The sequence below is a fragment of the Citrus sinensis genome, chromosome 6 (assembly GCF_022201045.2).
Source record: "Citrus sinensis cultivar Valencia sweet orange chromosome 6, DVS_A1.0, whole genome shotgun sequence".
In the NCBI taxonomy this organism is placed as follows: domain Eukaryota; kingdom Viridiplantae; phylum Streptophyta; class Magnoliopsida; order Sapindales; family Rutaceae; genus Citrus; species Citrus sinensis.
Window position 1 is genome coordinate 24896752 of NC_068561.1, and position 22617 is coordinate 24919368.

Sequence of the window (22617 nt, forward strand, 5' to 3'; positions counted from 1 at the left end):
TTGAATTCCGTTCCATAAAGTTTTTGGGTTGATGTTACTTTCATTCTTAAAAACAAAAGTCGACTAATCAAAAGCAGCTCATAGCTTCCATATCTTTCTTAGTTTCAAGAATTAATGTGCAAAAGATGTCGTAAGAATGAATTATCAATATTGGATTACTTCTCCCACTAAATTTTCAGAAGCCTTATTCTTCTAAATAAAGCTTTGACATAATAACTCACAGTGTAGGAAAATTATTGTTAAATTTGCAATGATGCAACCATGAACCATGGTTGTATCTTTTAGTTATTCCTATCCTCTAAACAATCTCTTTTAGTCAAAGCATTTGTCTCTTTCCAATAGTTTTGTTAATTCCCTCCGAGCATTGATCACACGCTTTAATTCGTTTCTCGTCAATGACGAAATGCACGAGAATCATGGGTTGAATTTTCAATTTCAGGTTTCTGTAAATAGAGAATCATAGAGTTAACCAAAATCATATTATTGTCTCACCATGATCAGGCCAGTCCATTTTCTAAGCTATCTAAAATTCATAACCTTGATTTTAGTAACAACCCAGATAAGTTTTCCAAGTTTTACACCAACGGCTACTGCAGAAGATGATGTGAAGTGCTTGGCAGGCATCAAGAGTTTTAATCATCCTCAGGGGAGGCTAAGTTCATGGAGTTTGACAAACTCTTCAGTTGGTTTCATATGCAGGTTTAATAGAGTTTCTTGTTGGAATGGCAACGAAAATCGGATCCTCAGTCTGGAACTTGAGGAAATGAATCTCTCAGGACAAATTCCAGAGTCACTGCAATCCTGTAAGAGCCTGCAGGTTCTTAATCTGTCAACGAACAATCTGTTTGGTAAAATTCCTGCCCAGCTTTGTAAATGGTTGCCATATTTAGTATCTCTTGATCTGTCCAACAATGATCTTTCAGGTACTATTCCACCTGAACTGGGTAATTGTGTTTATTTGAATACATTATATCTTTCATATAATCGTCTATGAGGACCTATACCGCCCCAGCTGTCCAATCTAGTTAGACTTAAACAATTTTCTGTAGCATACAACAATCTTTCGGGTAGAATTCCTTCATTCTTTAATGGAGCTATGAAGATGGATATGCTTGCAGATAGCAGACTTGGTGGGGCAAACTTAGGATCCAAGTGTTGTGACTTGAGCAAGAAGAAACTAGCTGCTATTATTGCTGCTGGAGCTTTTGGTGCTGCGCCATCATTGATGTTGGTCTTTGGGCTATGGCTGTGGAACAACTTGACAAGGGTTAGTAAGAGGAGGAAGAGAGGGTATGAATTTGATGACTGCTGGGTTGAGAGATTGGGGGCACACAAGCTTGTTGAAGTTTCGTTGTTTCTTAAGCCACTTATTAAACTTAAACTAGTCCACTTAGTTGCAGCTACAAGCAAATTCAGTGCACAAAATGTCTTAGTTTCAACATGGACAGGGACTACTTATAAGGCCATGCTTCTTGATGGGTCAATGCTTGCAATAAAGCGGCTAAGTGCTTGTAAGCTTGGAGAGAAGCAATTTCTGTTGGAGATGAAGCAAGTAGGACTACTTAAGCATCCAAATTTGGTACCCTTTTTGGGGTTCTGTGTGTAGCTGAGGAGAAGCCGTTGGTCTATAAGTACATGTCTAATGGAACTTTATATTCTTTATTGCATAGTAATGGTAATACTGCCTTAGATTGGCCAAGTAGATTGAGGATTGGCTTGGGTGCAGCTAGAGGTCTATCTTGGCTTCACCATTGCTGCCACCCTCCATGCCTCCATCAAAACATAAGCTCCAGTGTGATTCTCGTTGATGAAGACTTCGATGCTCGCATAATGGATTTTGGATTTTCGAGGCTTACAAATGGGGATGCTTCATTGCAGAAGGATGTGCATGGATTTGGGGTGGTGCTTTTGGAGTTGGTCACTGGCCAAAAGCCATTTGAAATAAATGCATCTGAAGAAGGATATAAGGGAAATTTGGTGAATTGGATCGATCAGCTTTCTAGTTCAGGAAGAATCAAGGATGTAATTGACAAGGCTCTGACTGGAAAAGGATATGATGATGAAATTTTGCAGTTTCTGCAAATTGCCTGTAAGTGTGTGGCTGTTAGGCCTAAAGAGAAATGGTCTATGTATCAAGTTTACATATCATTATGCAGCATTGCTGAGCAACTTGGTTTCTCAGAATTTTATGAGGAAAATTCACCATTTGTAATATGAAGTTGTAACTTGTATCATTCAACAAACGTGTCAACTATGGTTTCTTGAATTTTTTGAACAACTCGGAACATGCTAAAGGTTCATATTCGGGACCTTGACTCTGATAAAACAGTAATTTAGGTCTAATAGCATAAATAGCAAAGCCAGAGATTATTTGTGCTTGACCGATGAAAGTGCTAGTAACCCATTAGCTACAAGGACTAAGCAAATTCAAAAACTACTTCTTTACTAGATGAATCTTACTAATGAAATCAGATTAGAATTATGAGTTTGGCAATTTGGTAAAGCACATTCAAGAATTTTACAGAAATTAGAAGGCTATTCTGAGGAAAATTGCTCTTAATTAAGAAGACAAGACAAATTTCGTGCAAAATAATTATAGCCACTAGAGAACAAGTGGACTGAATCTACTATTCGAAGGAAGGTATTAGGTTTAGTTAAATTAAAATAATGTAATTGCATTCTATTTCATCCGCTAAAAAAAACTTTGAGCAAGCAGTAAAGCACCCACAAATTACTGCCTTCTGCTTGTGAGGTGGCAAGGATTCCTTTCAACTTTTCTTGTGGAACTTGCTTCCCCATTTTGCAAATTCATTTAAGACAGTTAAAGTAAAGCTTCGCAACATCCAATTTGTTTCTTGTGTTCAAAAGTAATTGAGTTTTGAGTCTTTGGACCAAATATGATGAGAAATTTTTTCCAAGTTTTGCATCATCAGCTGTTGCAGAGGTTGATGTGAATTGCTTGGAAGGCATCAAGAGTGCACTCAATGATCCCCAGGAGATGGAGCTTCACAAGCCCTTCAATTCAATCGAACAATCCTCGTGGAACCTGTGGAAATGAATCACTCAAAATTAAATCACGAGTGATTTTGGGCCGACATTCGTGTACGCAGGATGAGCGAGCACACGCGAGTTCAACCAAATCGGTATAGGATTTGCCCCCTGCGCACGTGCACGTAGAGAGAGCCTACATCCTTAAAATTCTTGCTTATGCATGGATAAATATCTATATATAAACGCAGATCCCTTAGCTTATTTTTCTCTAGTGGAATAAGTTCAATTTCCTTTCAAATTTCTAACTTCAAGAGTGTATTTTGTGAGTCAATTTCTCATTCACCCAAGTATCATTTTGAGTAAATAAATAAATCATTTTGAAGTATTCAGGGAATAGAATCTAAACATCTCAAGATTTTTCACTTTCGTTAAGTAGATCCCACTCAAAATGGGCCCTCAAAATAGCATACTAATATGCTATTTTTTCAATAGACAAATGGTCTATGAGCCAAGTTTACAAATCACTGCAAATTGAATTGTATGATGAAAATCCCCCATTTGTAATACGAAGTTGTAACATGAATGATTCAATGCATTTATCAAATAGTGGTTTCTTAGGCCTATTCGGGATCTTGACTCTCATACAAAAACTAAATTAGGTTATCAGCACAAACAGAGTATTTGTGCTTGACTGATGAAAGTGTCAGTAACCCACTACCTCCAAGGAGTAAGCAAATTAAAAAAGCAATTATTTACTATAGATAACTTTTACTAACGAAATCAGACTAGAATTATGAGTTTCGAATTTTTGGCCAAGAATTTAACAAAAATTAGAAAGGTCTTTGAAGATATTTCCTCTTATACGCATCTTAATTAAGGTAAAGACACAAAGATCATGTCAAATAAAGATAGCAACTAGGGGGCATGAGGATTGAACATTGCTATCTGAAGGAAGGTGGGTTAGGTTTAATTAAAATATTGTAATTGCGTTGCGTAAAACCGTTAACTGTTTGACCCACTAACATTTTTTAATTTTTATGGAATCACCCACAAATTCTTGTCTTCTGCTTGTGAGGTGGCAAGAAATTTATTTTCACTTTTACTGTGGAAGTAGCTTTCAGTTTTGAAAATTAACATTAAGGTAGTTAAAGGATAAGCTTCACAACATCCAATTTGTTTCTTAGGCTCAAAGACTTTTGACCACACCAACCCCAGATGCTACCTTTCAACTTTTGGATTATGATATTACAAATGAATTCACAAACATAACTGGCTTAATTCTATAAGTAAAGTTCCTAAATGTTAAATATAATTTTTTTTTTCCTTTCAAATATGGAAGAAAGCTGTTGGGAATATTGGCCATGATCATGAAGACACCCAAAAGCAAAAACCTTCCTCGTTCAAATAAAAAAAGGATTGGGTGGCAGATTAGTAAATATGATAAAAAAACCCAAATGCCTAAGATTTGATTGGGTGTCCATTAAAGCAAACAAAATTCTCATGGATAGTAATAAAAATATTCGTAAAGATACCGTCGACATGAATTAAACTTGGCTTATAATAATAATAATAATAATAATTTTATTTATTATATTTTTAGTGCAGCATCCAACTAGCCCATTTTTTAATAATAATAATAATAATAAGTTCATTCATTTTTTATGGCCATGACCACAACTTCTTGGTCAAAAGCACTTAATTAATCCACCCTGAATAATGTCTCTTTTAGTCAAAGAAGCTATAATTATGAATCACGAACTCACCATCATTGACGAGAACACCCAAAAGCACCGCCCGCAACAGCCAAAAGCGACTGTTACAATACGTACATGCTTAGCACAGAAGTCTCGTTTCAACACATACATTTGAAGTCAATGTCACCATTCCATAACGTTTACAAGTAAACTTTGATTATTCCATTTTTCTTTTGTCTGTGTATGGCCATGAATTTTCATAGTCCTGTAACCATCATTAGATGAACCAAGATCATATTTCTGTAACAAATTTCATTTTCATTTTTCTTATTGGTTCATCATGCAGGGCTTACCATTAATCCATGTTACAAGCTATGTAAAAATCTTTATCTTAATTTTTATAGCAACCCAGATAACTTTTTCAAGTTTGGCATCAGAAACTGTTGCAGAAGATGATGTGAAGTGCTTGGAAGGTGTCAAAAGTTCACTCAATGATCCTCAACGGAAGCTAAGTTCATGGAGTTTTGGTAACTCTACAATTGGTTTCATATGCCAATTTGTTGGAGTTTCATGTTGGAATGACAAAGAAAATCGAATCCTCAACTTGGAATTAAGAGAAATGAAGTTGTCAGGAAAAATTCCGGAGCCTTTGAAGTTTTGTAAAAGCATGCAGAGACTTGATCTTTCAGCTAACGATCTTTCTGGTAACATTCCTGCCCAGATATGCAATTGGTTGCCTTATTTAGTACTTCTCGATCTTTCAAATAATGATCTTTCAGGTCCTATTCCAGCTGATCTTGGTAATTGTACTTATTTGAATACTTTGATTCTTTCAAATAATAAGCTTTCAGGACCTATCCCATATCAGTTGTCAAATTTAGGCAGGCTTAAGAAATTTTCTGTTGCTAATAATGATCTTACGGGTACAATTCCTTCATCCTTCAAAGGATTTGACAAGGCCGATTTTGATGGAAATAGTGACCTTTGTGGGGGGCCTTTGGGATCAAAGTGTGGAGGGTTGAGCAAGAAGAATCTTGCAATCATAATTGCTGCTGGTATATTCGGTGCCGCAGCATCAATGTTGTTAGCTTTTGGGCTATGGTGGTGGTACCATTTGAGATGGGTTAGGAGGAGGAAGAGAGGTTATGGTATTGGAAGAGATGATGATGATAGCCGTTGGCTTGAAAGGTTGAGGTCTCACAAGCTTGCTCAAGTTTCATTGTTTCAAAAACCTCTTGTTAAGGTTAAATTAGCTGATTTAATGGCGGCTTCAAACAGCTTTTGCTCAGAAAATGTTATAATTTCGACTAGAACAGGGACCACCTATAAGGCCATGCTTCCTGATGGGTCAGTACTTGCTGTCAAGCGGTTGAATACTTGTAAACTTGGTGAGAAGAAGTTTCGTAATGAGATGAACCGATTAGGACAGCTCAGGCATCCAAATTTGGCACCCCTTTTGGGATACTGTGTTGTGGAGGAAGAGAAGCTTTTGATTTATAAGTACATGTCTAGTGGAACTTTGTATTCTTTGTTGCAAGGAAATGCTACTGAACTAGATTGGCCAACAAGGTTTAGGATCGGTTTGGGAGCAGCCAGAGGTCTAGCTTGGCTTCACCATGGGTGCCAGCCTCCATTTCTGCATCAAAACATATGCTCAAATGTGATTCTTGTCGATGAGGACTTTGATGCTCGGATAATGGATTTTGGATTGGCCAAGCTTATGACTTCTTCTGATGAGAGTAGTTTTGTGAATGGTGATTTGGGTGAATTTGGTTATATAGCCCCCGAGTACTCTAGCACAATGGTTGCTTCATTGAAGGGAGATGTGTATGGAATCGGGGTTGTGCTTCTGGAGTTGGTCACAGGCCGAAAACCGCTTGAACTCGGCACTGCTGAGGCAGGATTCAAGGGAAATTTGGTGGATTGGGTGAATCAACTCTCTAGTTCTGGCCGAAGCAAGGAGGCCATTGACAAGGCTCTTTGCGGTAAGGGCTACGATGAGGAAATTTTGCAGTTTCTGAAGGTTGCATGTAATTGTGTGGTCTCTAGGCCTAAGGACAGATGGTCTATGTACCAAGTTTATCAGTCATTGAATAGCATTGCGGCACAACATGGTTTCTCAGAACGGTATGATGAATTTCCGCTAATTTTTCACAGGCAAGATGGTGGGTCAGTGTAATAGAAGTTCTACATTTTGGTGGTAAGTCATCAAAATGCTATTGATGTAAATGGTTTGATCGCCATTTATGCTGCATTTTCTTGTTTGTTCTATATATACCTGTATGATACAATAAAATTATTAAAGTTCTTGAATGTTGAGGAATCTATTTGTTCGAACTTTGCATTTCTGTGCCTCTTCAACTGCTTGTAGCCTTACAATTTTTATTGAAAAGAGTAAACGAAGCTGGAATTAGTGTTCAAAATAAAACGATGCCCGAATGTTCCACGAATAATTTCCATTCAGAAGGATACTAATGCTTTTGTTACCTGCTCTGCAAGACAGCAAAGTCATTACTGCTTATTTGTGCTGACAGATAAAAGTGCTTCTAACCCCAAATCGAGGTCAACTTAGAACTAGACAAAGATGTTACCAACAAATTTATGTGTTTATGGACAATGTAGCTTAGCAAAATGCTATTCGTTTAGGTATGTCATTAGACATATAAAATGGAGTCATTCCCCATCTGCAGTTACTATGCTTCTGGAGGCCATGAAAGGATTCAATTCGGTTTGCAGAAAACCAAATTGACCGAAAACCGAGTTTCTGAACCAATTTGGACCGGCTGGTTCGACTCGGTTTTAAGGCCCAAACCGACTTGGTCTGGTTTCAGACACAATGCCCAACTCAGAGTCCCCTTTTACCGCAATTGTGGATCAAAAAGCGTATAGCCCATAAGTCAAAATTGAGTTACTTTACAGCAATTGTGGATAAAAAAGCCTATACAGCCCGGACCTGGGATGACAATAGAGTTGGGTGGGGTCGGGGTGAAGAAGCTTATCCCATTCTTCATCCCATTAAAAAATTTATCTTTATTTTTTACTTTATCTTATAATAAATTTAGTGGGGTGAAAATAGAAAATCATTACGTAGGAAATAATTTTTCTATACCCACTCTATTTTTTATTTATTTATTTTATAGTATATATATATACATGATTTTAATAAATTAAATATTTAAATAAAATTATTACCATATTATAAAGTATTTAAATTATTTAAAAAGAAATCTAAATGTTTGAAATAATATCTTAAAATGATATTAAAATTGAAAAATCTTTGAAGAGAGCAGTATCTTAAGAGAGAAAAAAACATAACAATGTTTTAAGTTTGAGTAAAAATTATATTAAAAGATTTTCTTTTAGTTATAGTCCATTTATATCAAGTAAAGATAAAAAAAAATTATTCACTAACATTGTAAATTGATAAAACAAAAATTAGAAAATAAAAAATAAAAAAATATTTATATATAATAAGGATTGGGGTGGAGGTGGGGATTACAAAACTAAACCCCACCCCATTAAGAATTTGAAAATTATTTTCTTCCATTCTCCACCTCATTTCTCAAAAATTATTTAAAATTTAAGCCCCATGCGGCTCCAAACCCATTAAAAATTTTACCATCCCTACCCAAAACTCAAAATTGAGTTACCCGGAGATAATGTGATGTATAATTTAGTTAATTTGATGGTTGTTGTTTGAGTGCTTTTAGCAAAAGACATTGTTATTCAAAAAATCGCTTTCTATAAAGCGCTTTTAGAAACACCCCCAACCACTAAAGTTAACTTTAACTAAGAGTGGATCCTAATTTAGGGCCTAAAATAACTTTGAAGCAAAAGCACTGCACGAGAAGAGAATCTGTCTACCCCATGCAACAATGAAAGGCCTCTAAATTTTACTTTGGACCGTCTTTGCTTCTGCTTCTCGAACCATTCAAAATCAACCAAGTAAAGAGAAACAAAGAAGGATTAAACAATACATAAAATGAAAGTGAAAGTTAAAAAGCAATGAGCAGAAATTGCTCCTTGCTTTGCTCTGTTTTTCACTTTGATGATTTCATAAAAGAGTTGTAATTTCTCTAAACAAATATGAATATCAGTTTTCATGAATTCCTCAAGTATTCAAAAACCAAAATATAATCTCTTCGATGTCACGGAGCCTATTGTTGCCGAAAAAATCAGCATGAGAAATTATTTTCTAAAATTTATCTTAAGGCATGTTTGTAAATGAAATGCTTCTAGATCATTTTATTTTTTTAAGTTCATTTTTACTTGACAACTAAATTTTACGAAAAACTCATTTATCATACTCAACAACTAATATTTATATTTAGCAATAATAAAAAAATCTATCAAAATCTCCTATATATTCTTTGTAACGACAACTTAAATATTTGGGCTTAGAAAGACCGAACTTACTTCTAAATATTTAAATAACTTAGCACTCATTCAGACACGTGGCACAGGTGGAGGTGGGCTGGCACACTACTAGTGGGTAGTTGCTATATTTTGTTACCACCATTCAAGATTTAAGAGAATACGTACATTGAGAATTTAGCAGCTTTTAGTTGATGAATATTGCTTTAGTTGTACGTGGAACACAATGCAGTCATCGGCATGAAAGAAGAAACCAAATCCAATAAAGAAAAAAAAATCATACAGAGATCAAATTTTCTGCAAATTGCAAACAAAAGCCTACTCATAATGCTAGGAGAGACTGACATTTCTTGGACACAGTTCCATAAATTCCATGTGTCATCAGCTTGGTGTCTGGTTTTTTCATGCAAAATGGAGCCCTACCCATGAATCTTTCACTAAACAAGTAACAAGGGACATGTAAATGCTGGTGAATCACATTCAAAAGCTGTTTACCAAAACTTTAACCAGTGAACTTTACATGCTAGAAGATTGAAGCATGCAGCAGCCTGGTTACTAGCAGTGGAGAAGGGGGGGGGGGGGGGGGGGGAAAAGAAAATTTGGAAATCCCCGCTCAAACAATTTGTGGGAATAACAGCAAACTTTTATAATGTAATACAACCCAGTTCCTGATTTTCTAAGGGTTTGACAAAGCATTGACTATATAAGATTTCTTGTACATTGCCTTCTAGAGAAAATTTGAAGCTGCTTCTCTTTGGGAATCAGACTCGACCTGGTGGTTGTCTAGACTTTGATGCTCTCCTGAAGAAAAATGTTACCAAGAATAAAAGTATGAGAGAGCTTATTATCGTTTATTGTATGCATTAAGCCTTTTTGTTAGCAAGGAGTGTTATTCAGAAATTTAAAGACATTCAATGTTCAATATGATAATTGCTGATTAGTTTAAGAGTGTACTTAAAATGTGAATTAGATCTTAGCTTTATAACAATTATTTGATTATTTTGAACTCCAATGGAGAAGAAAGAAACTGCACGGTGTTTCCCTCCACATATTTAAAGTGGTCAAGATCTTTCCCCAATGTCTTTATTTCAACCTCATCAAAATAAGAGAAAGATTGATAGTTAAAGAAGCTTTAGTTAAAGAGTAATGACCATTATCTGCTTCCATAGATTTCAAATGAGTTTATGATGCCTCTTTGACTTGACAGATATTATATTAGCTACAAAACATTTACCTCTGCATTTTTCTATTATAACAATCCACCCCCCGCAACCCAAAAAAAGAAAAGAAAAGAAAAGAAGACTCTTACGATCATCAGATAAAACATTTTGAGGACCAGCAGAGCCAAATAGAGACATACAGCGTATCACCGTATGCATATGCATCTACTTCCACTTTCTTACAGTATATAAGCACATTAATCTATAGGTTGTAGCCATTGAAAATTGTACTCATAATCCCTATAATCATTTTACTTTAAAATTTTATTGGCAAGACAACTGGGAGAGAATATGTGCATAGATTAACCGAAAAGGAAATATATGTACCTGTTGTGAATGGGATCGGGTCCATTGGGTACTCTTCTCTTGCTCACATAGTTGAGATCCATGTCCTGATGAGCATGATGCTTCTCTCTGGCAATCAACTTCCAGTGCTTAGGAATTTCAGTTGGTGGAACTGTCACTGTTGTTTTGGTTGCATGGTTGGCCAAGATTCCGGCAAACAAAAGCCAAATAACCCCCAAAAATATAACAGCTCCAATTAGAAACCTCAAAACACAGCCACCCATATGTATTTGTCACTTCGCTTATCTCCTATGACCTTTTGATTAAGAACAATGGCTGAACATTTAAAACAGAGAACAGGGAACCAGAAACCATGCTGGAATTGAGAACAGAAAAATGCATGTGGAGCTCTCAAATAGGGAGTGGAGTTAACAAAAGAAGAAAAGATGGGAAGAGAAAGCTAGTCAAGACAAGTATGTTAAGATGATTTTAACTTGGCCGGTAAAGAAGTAACTGTGTCTTATTTAAAGGTGTCAGAGCAGAAACAATACTCTTGAGAGAGAAAGAGAATAAAATGACTAAAATACAACAGAAAAGTTTGTTACCCTTGTTGCTTTATTTGTTAACTGGGTCCATTGTAGCGCCCTTTTCTTGCTTTGGTTTGTGGATTTTCATGCAGCAGAGCAAACATAGGGGGACCTCACTCTCCATCAATTCTGATGCATATTCTGAGCTTTACAAAGGTATAGGGCCTTGTGCCTCTAAGGGGAAATTTGGATTGGACTGAAGCACCAGTTACTTGCAAAAACTTCCAATTACTTGATCCCTCAATCATTCCAAGTAGAAATACAAATGAGAGATAAATGAATTGACTTATCAAAGAAATGTTGATAGTTAAGCGCTGGCATCTGTCTTGAAAAACTGACAGAAACAATGAGGACTCCATTGGTGATGCCGCAGAAATATGAAAATTACTGAAAGAAAGAGGTTATAAAGCAGATTTCGGCCGTGCCTGGCATTGCAGTTTTCTAGCTTGTTAAGTGGCTTGTACTTCCTTCTATTCCAGTATGACTGTAATGTAGAGAACCAAAAATAATTGTAGCAAATGTACTTTCAAATAAAAACCCAGAAAGTCAAGGACGCATTCCAAGAATTTCAAATTTCCAAACAGGCATCAACAGTCCAGACAAAGAAAAAGAAAACACAACAAAGGCAATTGAAACTGCTGACATGGCCAACAGTTAGTTTATCTAGCAGTTTTTAAGTTTATTATGCTGCTATAAATCTGTGATAATTATTGTCTCTGGTCCCCTTGTTATTCCTGTCCCAAATGGACAAGTTTATCTAGCAGTTTTTAAGTTTATTATGCTGCTATAAATCTGTGATAATTATTGTCTCTGGTCCCCTTGTTATTCCTGTCCCAAATGGACAAAAGTTACCGAGAATACATAATAATGGACCATTCCTTCTAAGAGTACTGTGAGTTCTTCCAATAATTATCAAAAACCTCCCTCTGCTACAGCATAAATACAAAAGCATCTCATTCTTTTCAGAAAAAGATGGACTTGTCACACTATGAACAACCTCCGTCCTTGAGCAACGAATCTGGCAGAACTTTAAAGCTTTAAATATGAGAAGATTCACACAGTACTTGCTGATTTACAGAATCAACCAACCAAGATGCAGAAAATGAGCACATTATGAGATAGGACAAAAGTCACAAGGAAATGAAACAATTAGATTCAATATTTTTATGTCAACAAAAGGAGTGACTCTGTAGAATCTTGGGGTATTGCAAAACTTGCTTCTTAAGCCCCACCAAATTTTCATGGAAATTGAAAACAGTGAATAAGAATAACGGAAGTTAACAAGTACTAATTCTTAGCAATTATAAACCTAATAGCCTAATACTGTCACTGCCTAATTCAGCAATGTCCAGAAAATCACCAAGAAAATACCCTGAAAGAGAAAACTGGATGAGAAGCCTCCAGCAATCTCCACACGATGATGAGATCCATGAGATACCACAGCTTAAAGCAAAGGACATCAAATCATATCTATATTCAAGATGGCCTTGTTGAATCAATCAATTTGCTTGTATGAAGGTCCCTAGTAATCACATCAGAATATCTTTCCTCCAAATAGTACATTGTATTAAGATCTGCTTTCCAGAAAGACGCCTTGTCACAGTTTCATGAGGGACACATCTAATAACTGTCCCATTCAGAGCTCGATACGATTTTATGTACAAATCATAATCTTTACTTTGGGTTGCCCTCTATAAAGATGTAGTTAAATGATACTTGTGGGGAACTCTTTCAATCATGTGGGAGATATAAGGTCCACTAAGGGTCACAATTCTTTCTTCACCCTTTGGTTCGTCAATACCAATTTATTAGGCCCTACCAAGGGATTTTTCAACATTTGTTTTCAATCTCCAACAAGGGATCAAAAGGAGAGCCAAAAATGGGAAGAAAGGAGGCAAATAATGCATGAGAAGACCATTGATAGGACGACTGAATAATACAAAAATGCAGCTCTATCCCAAATTATAAGAAACACAAAAGCTTGTTAATGGTGTATGCTTTTTCAATAGACTTGAACATAAATACAGCTTAATATCAAATTCAATTTTACTCATCCAGAGCAGGTATTACCCCTCAGTAAATAATGGAAAATTGCATGTTTTTCTTGTTCCACAAGCAAGTACCTTTAGATCTAGGATTCCTCATTTAAACTGAAAGAATCAATGATAGGGTCCTCCTCATGCTCTCAAATGAAAACCCCTTCTTTTATTACTGTTGCACACAGTATTTTCTGACACCTTTCTTTCCTGTAAATACATGACCAAGGAGTCTAAAATGCAAGAACATTGAGTTTGAAGGATCCAGTGCTGATTCTATGCAACAGAAGCCAACATATTGTAGGTGAAAATTATGAGCTTTAATAAAGCTAATTAGATAAGTGCAATAGGTGGGGTTAGTTAGGATGCCTTGCTTGGACCTATTCTATACTGACAACTCCCGTCATGCATCATTCTATCAGGATTTACATGAAGGTCAGACCCTAATCATTGCTTAATATACTTCAACAAATTCAAAGCAAAATGGTAATCATCAATTCTCTGAGAATACCAGCCCTTGTTTTAAATGGTATTTCAGCTCCTGCCAAAGTGGGACACCAAAAGCTTGCATAATAATGGAAGAGTGAAGTTGGGTACCATCTATCAACAATGTTCAAATAAGTAGTACAATTAGTGTTTACAAGTGACAGATATCTACTCATCAACTACAGTACATAGTACATACAGATTAGTTCATAAATTTCTCACAATCTAAAGAAAGTCAGCCAGATTGACTCAATCCCCTGGTGGTCGTGAAGTATCCAAGTAACATAAATCAATCAACCTGAAAGAAAAAACCAATGTTTCTGCTTAGAAAATGCAACAACACAAATGAAAATAACGAAAACTACACAGAAAAAGTTTCTCAGAGGTGCCCAAAAGAAAGCACAAATTACCATGAAGATTCACCACAGGGAGAGGCATGAGCATCACTCGAAGTTGAGAGATGTGAATTGAAATACTTCGAGATATGGCATTTGTACAGATTCAAACTTATCCACAACTTTATTAATTAACCAATCGTGCTACACTGGTACAATAGTGGTCAAACTTATGTTACTATAGGAATTTTCTTCTCTGATTTTCTTTTCTTCTGAGCCCAGTCGGGTCCATAAATTGCCAAATGTGTCCTACCAAATCTTCGATCCTTTATCTGCAATTTTAATTTTCCAATATAATCAACAAAGAGGTAAATTACTAACCGATATCACTTCAATCGCACATATAGAATCAAATAATTTGTCATTCTCATAATGAAAGATATTCAAATAAAATTTAAATTTAAGCTACTTCAGCAAGTTGTCATGACTCCTACAACCAACATTTTTTATTTTTCATTTTTTTCCCTATTAAATAAGAGAGCAGCCACACTGCCACCTAGTCTGAACCTTTATCTAAGATTTATATGATTATATTATTCAATTACATGGAAACAAGCAAAACAAGTAGTCATTGATCATCTTTGTTTCCTTCTATATAGACATGCTAACTACTGGCTGCAAGAAATACCTTGACAAGACATCCACAGGTATCCAACATATCAGTTCTTAAAGGATACTCCACCACCTACACCAATAAAATTTGGAAGATAAAGGAATAAACAGCAACACTCCATGATTTAAAAATATAATATTAATGAAGAAGAAGACAAGAAATCATCACTCACAATAAAGGAATCTTTTCCAACCAAGGCTGACTTTGAAATTTGAGCCATCAGTACCTCATAATCCACTGCTGTATATGGAGGCGTAACACTCATGTAATCAAATGGACCATCTTTACCTACACTCAACAAAAGTTGATTTGTGATGATAATGGATATACAAAGAATTTAAGTGTAATCAAAGAAAGCCATCAACAAATTTGTAACTTTCCATCAATGTGTTTCAACAACAGATATGGTTTGCTGTATTGAACACAATTCTGCATATTTATACAGAGTGTGGAAAAATGAATGCTAAGGATTTAAGGGCGGGCTGCATTATGGATACCACTTTATCAAACATTATTCAGTTACAATATGATGATTATTAAGCCTAAACCCAAATTCGTTAATGATCAGCAAGCAACAAACATGACTCAACTCAAATACAGCCTCTATGTACCCAGAAAATACAATAGCATAGATCTTTCTATCTTTTCAGCATGGTTTACAACAAAACTTCTGCTCTCCTGTATTGTTATGATCCTTCAAACATTTTGTACAGAGGCAAGGCTATCCCGAGTCAATCAAGATGATTGTATTATTTTCTTCTTAGGATGAAGGCCAAAAAAAAAAAAATAATGGCAATCTGGCAGATCATGGAGAATGACGATATGTATTTAGACCAGACACAAGAGGAGGGGGTGGAGAGAGTTACTTTTTTTCCCCTTTTTTTTGGGAGACTCAAAACTTGTACGATTACTAAAAACAGAGAGGAGAGAGAACAACCACACACCTACAAATTGCTCTGCTCGTTCTAAGAAAGTTTCAACACGAACTGTATGTATAGATGAAACATCAAGAAACCCAGTCCATTCCAAGTTTGGTATTAGAACATTGGAAACAACCCAAGGGTCCATCTCGACAAAATGCACCTGCAAATTTAAACAAAGACAAAGGAATCTCAATGAAATATACCAAAAGAGAGAGGAAAGTTGAAATAATTGGGTAGTGGACCAGGTATCCACCCAAAATCATTCAAAGCTATACATATCGATCCCCAAAAGTGTGTCTCTTTATTGGCTTAACAAGGGTAAAGCCAAAAGGAGCCAAATGGCACATTTTTTTTCCATCAAGATACCGAGTTAAAAGGTATTAGATGTACCTCAGAACATCCTCGGCTGATTGCCTCAATACCAACAGATCCAGTACCGCTGTACAAGTCTAACCAACGGCCAGGCCTTAAGGAGGCAGGGCAACCACCAGCTGACTAAAGAAAGCTAGAATAAATTATTCTCACCCAACAAAAATAGCACCAAAAACTGAAATTTCCAGATCCCCACTAGCAATTAGCATTTGACTGTGAAGCATATGCTACCTGCAAAATATCGAATGCTGCACCTTTCACAACTTCCATCATTGGTCGTACATCCATGCCCTTCGGAGATAGCAACTTCTTTCTTCTAGCCTTTCCTCCAAGCACCTACAATGGCCAATAACTTGGCTGTTATTAGGTGTCACAATAAATAGAGACTTATAAACATCAGGATTAAGCTAAAACCCCACAGGAGGACATAAACATATTATCCCATTTACTGTTGCCATTCATCTTTTCACTGAATAAATTGAACTAAAGCAAAATAACACCTGAAGCAGCCTGTGTGTTGTTCGTTCTTCCTGAGATTTCTCATCCGAAACCACCAGCTTTGATCCCCTTCCTTCCTTTCTCCTTCTTGTCTATAGACCCAATTCAAAAATAAATAAATAAATAATCACTTGTCGGAAAAAAAAAATTAACAGTCATGAAGTTCCAATTTTTATATCTTTATCATCAACAAGAAATCACTTTAAAACAAAACAAAGCATAAAGTTTCCAGCTTTAAGTTCCCTTGAAAGACAAACCTTAGGAGACGGTTCAGATAAGAACTCATCTGGATCAAGGCCGTATCGTTTAAGCAACTCTTTCTTGTCCTCACTCGTCAACCCAGTTCCTGATTCTGACAGGCAATCGTAATAAGCATAAAGTTAAAGTTTTTGTAAGTTAAAATAAAAAGGAAATATAAAAATGAATTGGAGAGTCATGCTTTGAGCTTACTGTAAGAGAAAACAATGAGGGGATATCGTTTTTGAGAAATGGGTTTGGTGAAGCTAGTGGAAAAGAGTGGAAGGTTGGTGGAGGAGTTTGAGCTGAGGCGCCCTGAAGACGGTGAAAGAATTGGAGACGATGAGACTACTGACATCGTTGGTTTTCTCTTTTGAGTTCTGAGTTGGATAAAAAGGAGTTTGCTCCGCTCTTGATATTTTTAAGGAAAATTAAAAATTTATTTATGAACATATTCAGCGGCAAATAAAATTGAACTGTTTTGGATTTTTTTAATACTGTTATACAATACAGTTATACAGTACTGTATATTATATAAGGTATTATAATTAATATTACATCATGTATTACAATTAATATTTACAAATAGATTGTACAATTGAGACTTTTTTAGTCGCATGTACTACCCAAATTCTTTAAATCCTCTCAAATATTCGAGGGTTATCCACTCCACTCACATTTCGTGAACGCTCTTAAATATTCGAGGGTTGTCCACTCCACTCACATTTCGTGAGTGATAAACAAACTCTACTTAATTATTTGATAATTGAGGGAGTATTATAAATAACTCACATAAATACTTTTATAGAGACTCGAACCATTGCACTCAACATTGTAAGTGCAATAATTCTCTCACTGGACCAATGCCCATTGGTAACTGTTTTGAAAATTTTTTGTTTGAACGTGAATGAACTATAAATTATTTTTTAGGGATTTGCACCAAAATGTGACTCGTCAGCAGTACTATACACTTAGAGGAAATTTTAGGATTTATTTGTTTATTAAATTTAGAAGTATTTTTATAATTATAATTTTTTATTTTTAAATTTTTTTATAAAATAAAATAATTTTTTAATTTATTTAGTGATAAAATTATTATTTTGTTTAAATTATTTAATGATGTTAGTATAAAAGTAACTAATTAATATAAATTTAAAATTAGTATAAAAGTGATCAATTGATATAAATTAAAAAAAAAAGTGGTGCAAAAAATATGTTATAATTTTGTGGTAATTAGATCAATATAAGGGATCAGGCTACGGTGCAACTGTGGCACCGTGCCACAGTTGCACCTAAGGTTCCCCCCAATATAAGACAAAACATAAGTGGTGCAGTGATAATTTTAAAAAATAAAATAAAAGATAAAATACAATGAAAGTACATAAATATCAAAATATGGAACTATAAATTATTTTTTAGGGATTTGCACCAAAAAATTACTCGTTAGCAGTATTATACACTTAGAGGAAATTTTGAAATTTATTTTTTTATTAAATTTAGAGATATTTTTATAATTATAATTTTTTATTTTTTAAAATTTTTATAAGATAAAATAATTTTTTTAAATTTATTTAAGGGTAAAATTATTATTTTATTTAAATTATTTAATAGTATTAATATTAAGTGATTAATTGATATAAATTTTTTTAAAAATAGTATAGAGAATATGTTAAAATGTTATGGTGATTAGATGAATATAAGGTAAAATAGAGGTGGTGCAATAATAATTTTTCAAAGAAAAAAATGCGACAAAAGACAAAATATAATGAAAGTACATAAATATGGAAGCTTACATTATACTAATTCTATCGATATTACAATTAAGTAACGCGCAATTAACCTGTCCGATTAGCACCACGATTAGTTAAAGAATCAACTCAGAACCATGCCAGGAATGCACGCACTCACGTTCGATTACTGAGATAGGGGACGTCCCCTTAATAAAATTGGGATTAACAGAATCAACCCGAAATTGCAGTATTTTGTATTTCACCAATATAAAAGTTAAAGCCCAGTTCTAAATTTTACTGGGCCCGAAGTTTGAAGCCTGTTGTTCTACATTGGGCCCCAAATTAAATTCAACACAAGGAATAAAAGCCCACGTCAATCATTGTCCTCGCACGTTTTAATTAAGAGAGACGAAGATACCCTCTAAAGTGGACGACGTGGAGAATCCGAAGTCCACTGCGACATGGCAACCTCTCCATCCTCCGATCAACCGCGGGTGGAACCCAGAACTGTCGTCAAATCGAAGTGCCTACTTTATCGTTAGCTTTGACTTTTCAAAATAACAACAATAAGAAATATATACTGGAGTGCTTTTAAGAAAAGAATTACCGAGTAAGAAGATCAGCCTTTTGTTCATGACTCTTACAAATTGGTCAATTTCATCATCAATACCGCCATAACCCAAATTCCAATTTTTTTATTATTAATCTTTTTAACATAAAAATAAATAGATTTTAGAATTGGCTTTTTCATTCTGCGTTGGCCAGCAGATCCCTCCTAGCAATGGGAGCTTGTGGGTCAAAATTTTTGTCGAAGAAGAAGCTGAAGAGTAAGAGAATCTCAAAACGACGCGTTTCGTTTAACAAACTTGACAAGATTGATGAATGTGGCAAAAGGGATGCTCGCTGTCACTCTAATTCGTCAACACTATTAGGTTCTAATCTCAACTGGGTTCTTATTTTATTTTATTTTGTAATTTCTTTCTGAGCTTTTGAATTTATTGGGTGAGTTTTGTTTTTGATTTGTTCTTTTTTGACAGCAAGCAAAGAATTTGCTTGGTTTGATTGCTGTTCAGCGCTTGATCAGTCAGAAATTGATGATGATTTTTACAGTGTTCATGATGGTATGTGTGTTTTTTAAGTTATTTTTCAATGTGTCACTTAACTACGTATGAGATTGAATCGGAAATAGAAAAAAAAAAAAAACGTACTCTGAATACGTAGATTTTGAAGACGCATCGACGTTGAGAGTTGCATCACCTAGAGATAGCTTCAATCAAAAGGACCAAAATGGTGATGCCTGGAATGGGCAATTGCCTTGTGTTGCTTCAGCTATGTCCTCAGATGACAAAGCAAGAGTGTCAAGTCCACGGGCACCGGGTGCAAAGAGGAAATTGCTTTCAAGGCTTTCCTTTAAATTTAAGGAGGGGCACAACAATCAAAATTCATGTGAGTGCACCTTTTTTTTCTTTTATGTATGATTGTATGACATTTGTATTGGTGATGGGTGGGCCATGCACAAATATTGTGGTCTCATGTATAGGTTCTTGTTTGTCAACTGTCATAGTTCCACCCAAGGTGCTTCTGCAAAGACCAAAAGCCGGTTCCTCACTTTCGTTCTGCCCCTTAGAGAAGAAGATGTCTAATTCTTGGTCACCTATTGAGCCGAGTACTTTCAGAGTTCGGGGACAGAACTATTTACGGTGAGAACAAAGCCTCTTTATATGTATAATGTTTCTGATTTCACTCAACTGTTTTATATTGCTCTCATTTTCTTTTGCTTGTAATGTGCTTCATTACAGTTTCTTGCACCTGAACTTAAGTATCAAATCCACTTTTCATTTGTTTTACAGGGATAAGAAGAAAGATTTTGCTCCTAATTTTGCAGCATATTGTCCCTTTGCTGCTGATGTTTTCTTATCTCAGCGGAAAATTGATCACATAGCTCGTTTTGTGGATCTTCCTGTTATAGATTCATCAGAAGAATTACCTTCTATTCTTGTTGTCAATCTCCAGGTATTTCTACTTTTTTCTTTTTACTTTTTGTCCAAATGTTGCTGCTTCTTGTTGTCTTACAAGTTTCTAATTGACATTAATGTTTCAATCGCTCTAACATCAAATATTTTTCCTGTTTGAGTTCATAAAAAATTATGCTCATTACTAGTTGAAAGAGACTGTAAATTGACTAAATTTGCAACTGACTGGAAGTTGGTTATGCACTTGTGCTGGCTCTAGCTAGTACGTTTACTGATTCCTTGGTAAAATATTTCTAAAAAATAGTTTAGGAATTTCATTTTCCTTCCTTATCAAACATGTGTTCAATATTTTGATAAATTTTTCTAACCTTCAGATACCGCTATATCCTGCGGCAATATTCCAAGGTGAAAATGATGGAGAAGGAATGAATTTGGTTTTGTACTTCAAGCTATCTGAAAGTTACTCAAAGGACTTACCAGTTCATTTCCAAGAACATGTCAATGTGAGATGGTCCTTGCTTTCTGCTTCATAATTTTGCAATAAGTTTAATTCATATTGCTTTTGAAGTTCTTTGCGTTGAAATGTTACTGCATTACATGGTATGTTTTTAACTAACTGATTTGTGAGTCAGTATTTTAAACGATCATTAACCAATTTGTTCCCCATAATTTTTCCATTGACAGAGGATAATCAATGATGAAGTGGAGAGAGTTAAAGGTTTTCCTTTAGATACAATCAATTCTTTCAGGGAAAGGTTGAAAATATTGAGTCGACTGGTAAATGGAGAAGATCTTCACTTGAGCACGACTGAGAAGAAGATTCTAAATACTTATAATGAAAAGCCTGTTTTATCACGTCCTCAACATGAATTTTATTTGGTAATTTATCTTTTTCTGTAGCTTTTCCAGTAGTCTTAATTGCCTATTACCATTTACGATTAAGCTTTTATTATTTCAATTTGCATGATTGTTAATTTGCTAATACGTAAACTGTTGCAGGGAGAAAACTACTTTGAGATTGATCTTGACGTGCACAGATTCAGCTACCTGTCTAGGAAAACTTTTGCTGCTTTTCAGGACAGATTTAAGTTGTGTAAATTGGATTTTGGCCTGACAATTCAGGTAACCTTCATTAACAGAATGGTCGATTTTAATTTTCAAGTTTAAATCGGATCTATGCCCTAACCCAATCTTTTATGACAAAACAGGAGAACAAGACGGAAAACTTGCCAGAGAATATGTTATGTTGCATAAGATTAAATGAAATTGACTACTCTAATTACCGCCAACTTGGAGTTTAATCTAAAAGCCTTGGGAATCTGCCAACTCAGGCTTTGATCTCAAAGCCGCAGGAATCTTAGGAAGGACAGTGTGCCATAAGGTTTATGCAGTCAACAATGAGCTGATAGAGAGTCACATCCCCATCCTCTTCCCCACCCCAAAAAAAAATTCCCATTTGTAACCTCTATGTCAAATGCTTTGCAAGATGAAAGTCAATTTTGTAGCCCCTTGTTTTTAATTTTGGGGGTCCTTTCATAGAATTATTTGAATGTAGAGTTTGAACAAGTGAAGAAATAGACGAAAAAAAAAGGCAGGAGAGTTCTTCAATGACATCTTATCTTAATTTTCGTCATGACTGTTGTTTTCATGCAAAATCGCTTGAGAAAAATATTGAAGGGATTATTGATTAAACTATTTTTCTATGTTCTTGATTACATGGCGCAACCAAGATAAGGGATAAAACGGAAATTCCAAAGAAGTTTTAACAGAATAAAACAGAGAAGATGAAGAAGAAGAGGGGAAGAGGAAAAAAATAAAACAAAAAAAGAGAGAGAGTAACAGGGAAGACGAAGAAGAAGAAGAAGGGGAAAAGGAAAAAAAAAAAGAAGAAGAAGAAAGAGAGAGAAATAGAGAAAACAAAGAAGAAGAAGGTAATACAGTATAAATCCGAGTCTCACTCGGGTTTCCGTTATGCGGGGTTTTCCGTATTAATTTTTTTGTTAATGCAATATCGGAGAAGTGCCAAACATGTATTGTCATATTTTAATGCAATGCAGAGCGCTAATACAGTATAATGCGGCATGCCAAACATGGCCTATAATCACAATGCTTCGTGATCTAAACGATTTGAAGAATTCAGAATGGTATAAAAGAAAGAGAAATGAAATATATCCAAAGAACTTTACAGATGATAAAAAAGGAA

The 22617-nt window shown here is 35.2% G+C and overlaps 3 protein-coding genes and 1 pseudogene across 4 annotated transcripts; 3 read left to right on the plus strand and 1 right to left on the minus strand.

Annotated features, from left to right (window-relative positions):
• Nucleotides 1-157: 157 nt before the first annotated feature.
• LOC102607168 (inactive LRR receptor-like serine/threonine-protein kinase BIR2) lies at nucleotides 158-2238 on the plus strand (annotated as a pseudogene).
• Nucleotides 2239-4763: 2525 nt separating this feature from the next.
• Nucleotides 4764-7029, plus strand: LOC102611300 (inactive LRR receptor-like serine/threonine-protein kinase BIR2). Its single transcript, XM_006482445.4, has one exon. It carries the CDS (start codon nucleotides 5026-5028, stop codon nucleotides 6862-6864), a length of 1839 nt encoding a protein of 612 aa, XP_006482508.1. The 5' UTR covers nucleotides 4764-5025; the 3' UTR covers nucleotides 6865-7029.
• Nucleotides 7030-13760: 6731 nt separating this feature from the next.
• On the minus strand, nucleotides 13761-17137 carry LOC102611892 (hypothetical protein). Its single transcript, XM_006482447.4, has 10 exons — nucleotides 16925-17137; nucleotides 16732-16826; nucleotides 16477-16566; nucleotides 16208-16312; nucleotides 15995-16099; nucleotides 15626-15764; nucleotides 14854-14969; nucleotides 14697-14753; nucleotides 14084-14340; nucleotides 13761-13971 (listed from the first exon to the last, which is right to left on the minus strand). Exons 1-9 carry the CDS (start codon nucleotides 17067-17069, stop codon nucleotides 14239-14241), a joined length of 954 nt encoding a protein of 317 aa, XP_006482510.1. The 5' UTR covers nucleotides 17070-17137; the 3' UTR covers nucleotides 13761-13971; nucleotides 14084-14238.
• A 1744-nt stretch (nucleotides 17138-18881) lies between these two features.
• LOC102612181 (hypothetical protein) lies at nucleotides 18882-22025 on the plus strand. 2 transcript variants are annotated; one of them, XM_052443847.1, is made up of 9 exons: nucleotides 18882-19373; nucleotides 19479-19562; nucleotides 19672-19887; nucleotides 20006-20141; nucleotides 20292-20454; nucleotides 20789-20917; nucleotides 21099-21293; nucleotides 21414-21536; nucleotides 21623-22025. In XM_052443847.1, exons 1-9 carry the CDS (start codon nucleotides 19223-19225, stop codon nucleotides 21713-21715), a joined length of 1290 nt encoding a protein of 429 aa, XP_052299807.1. In that variant the 5' UTR covers nucleotides 18882-19222; the 3' UTR covers nucleotides 21716-22025. The 2 variants fall into 2 exon arrangements, with proteins under 2 accessions (XP_052299807.1, XP_006482511.1); XM_006482448.4 differs by having other exon boundaries at nucleotides 18883-19373; nucleotides 19663-19887.
• Nucleotides 22026-22617: the final 592 nt, after the last annotated feature.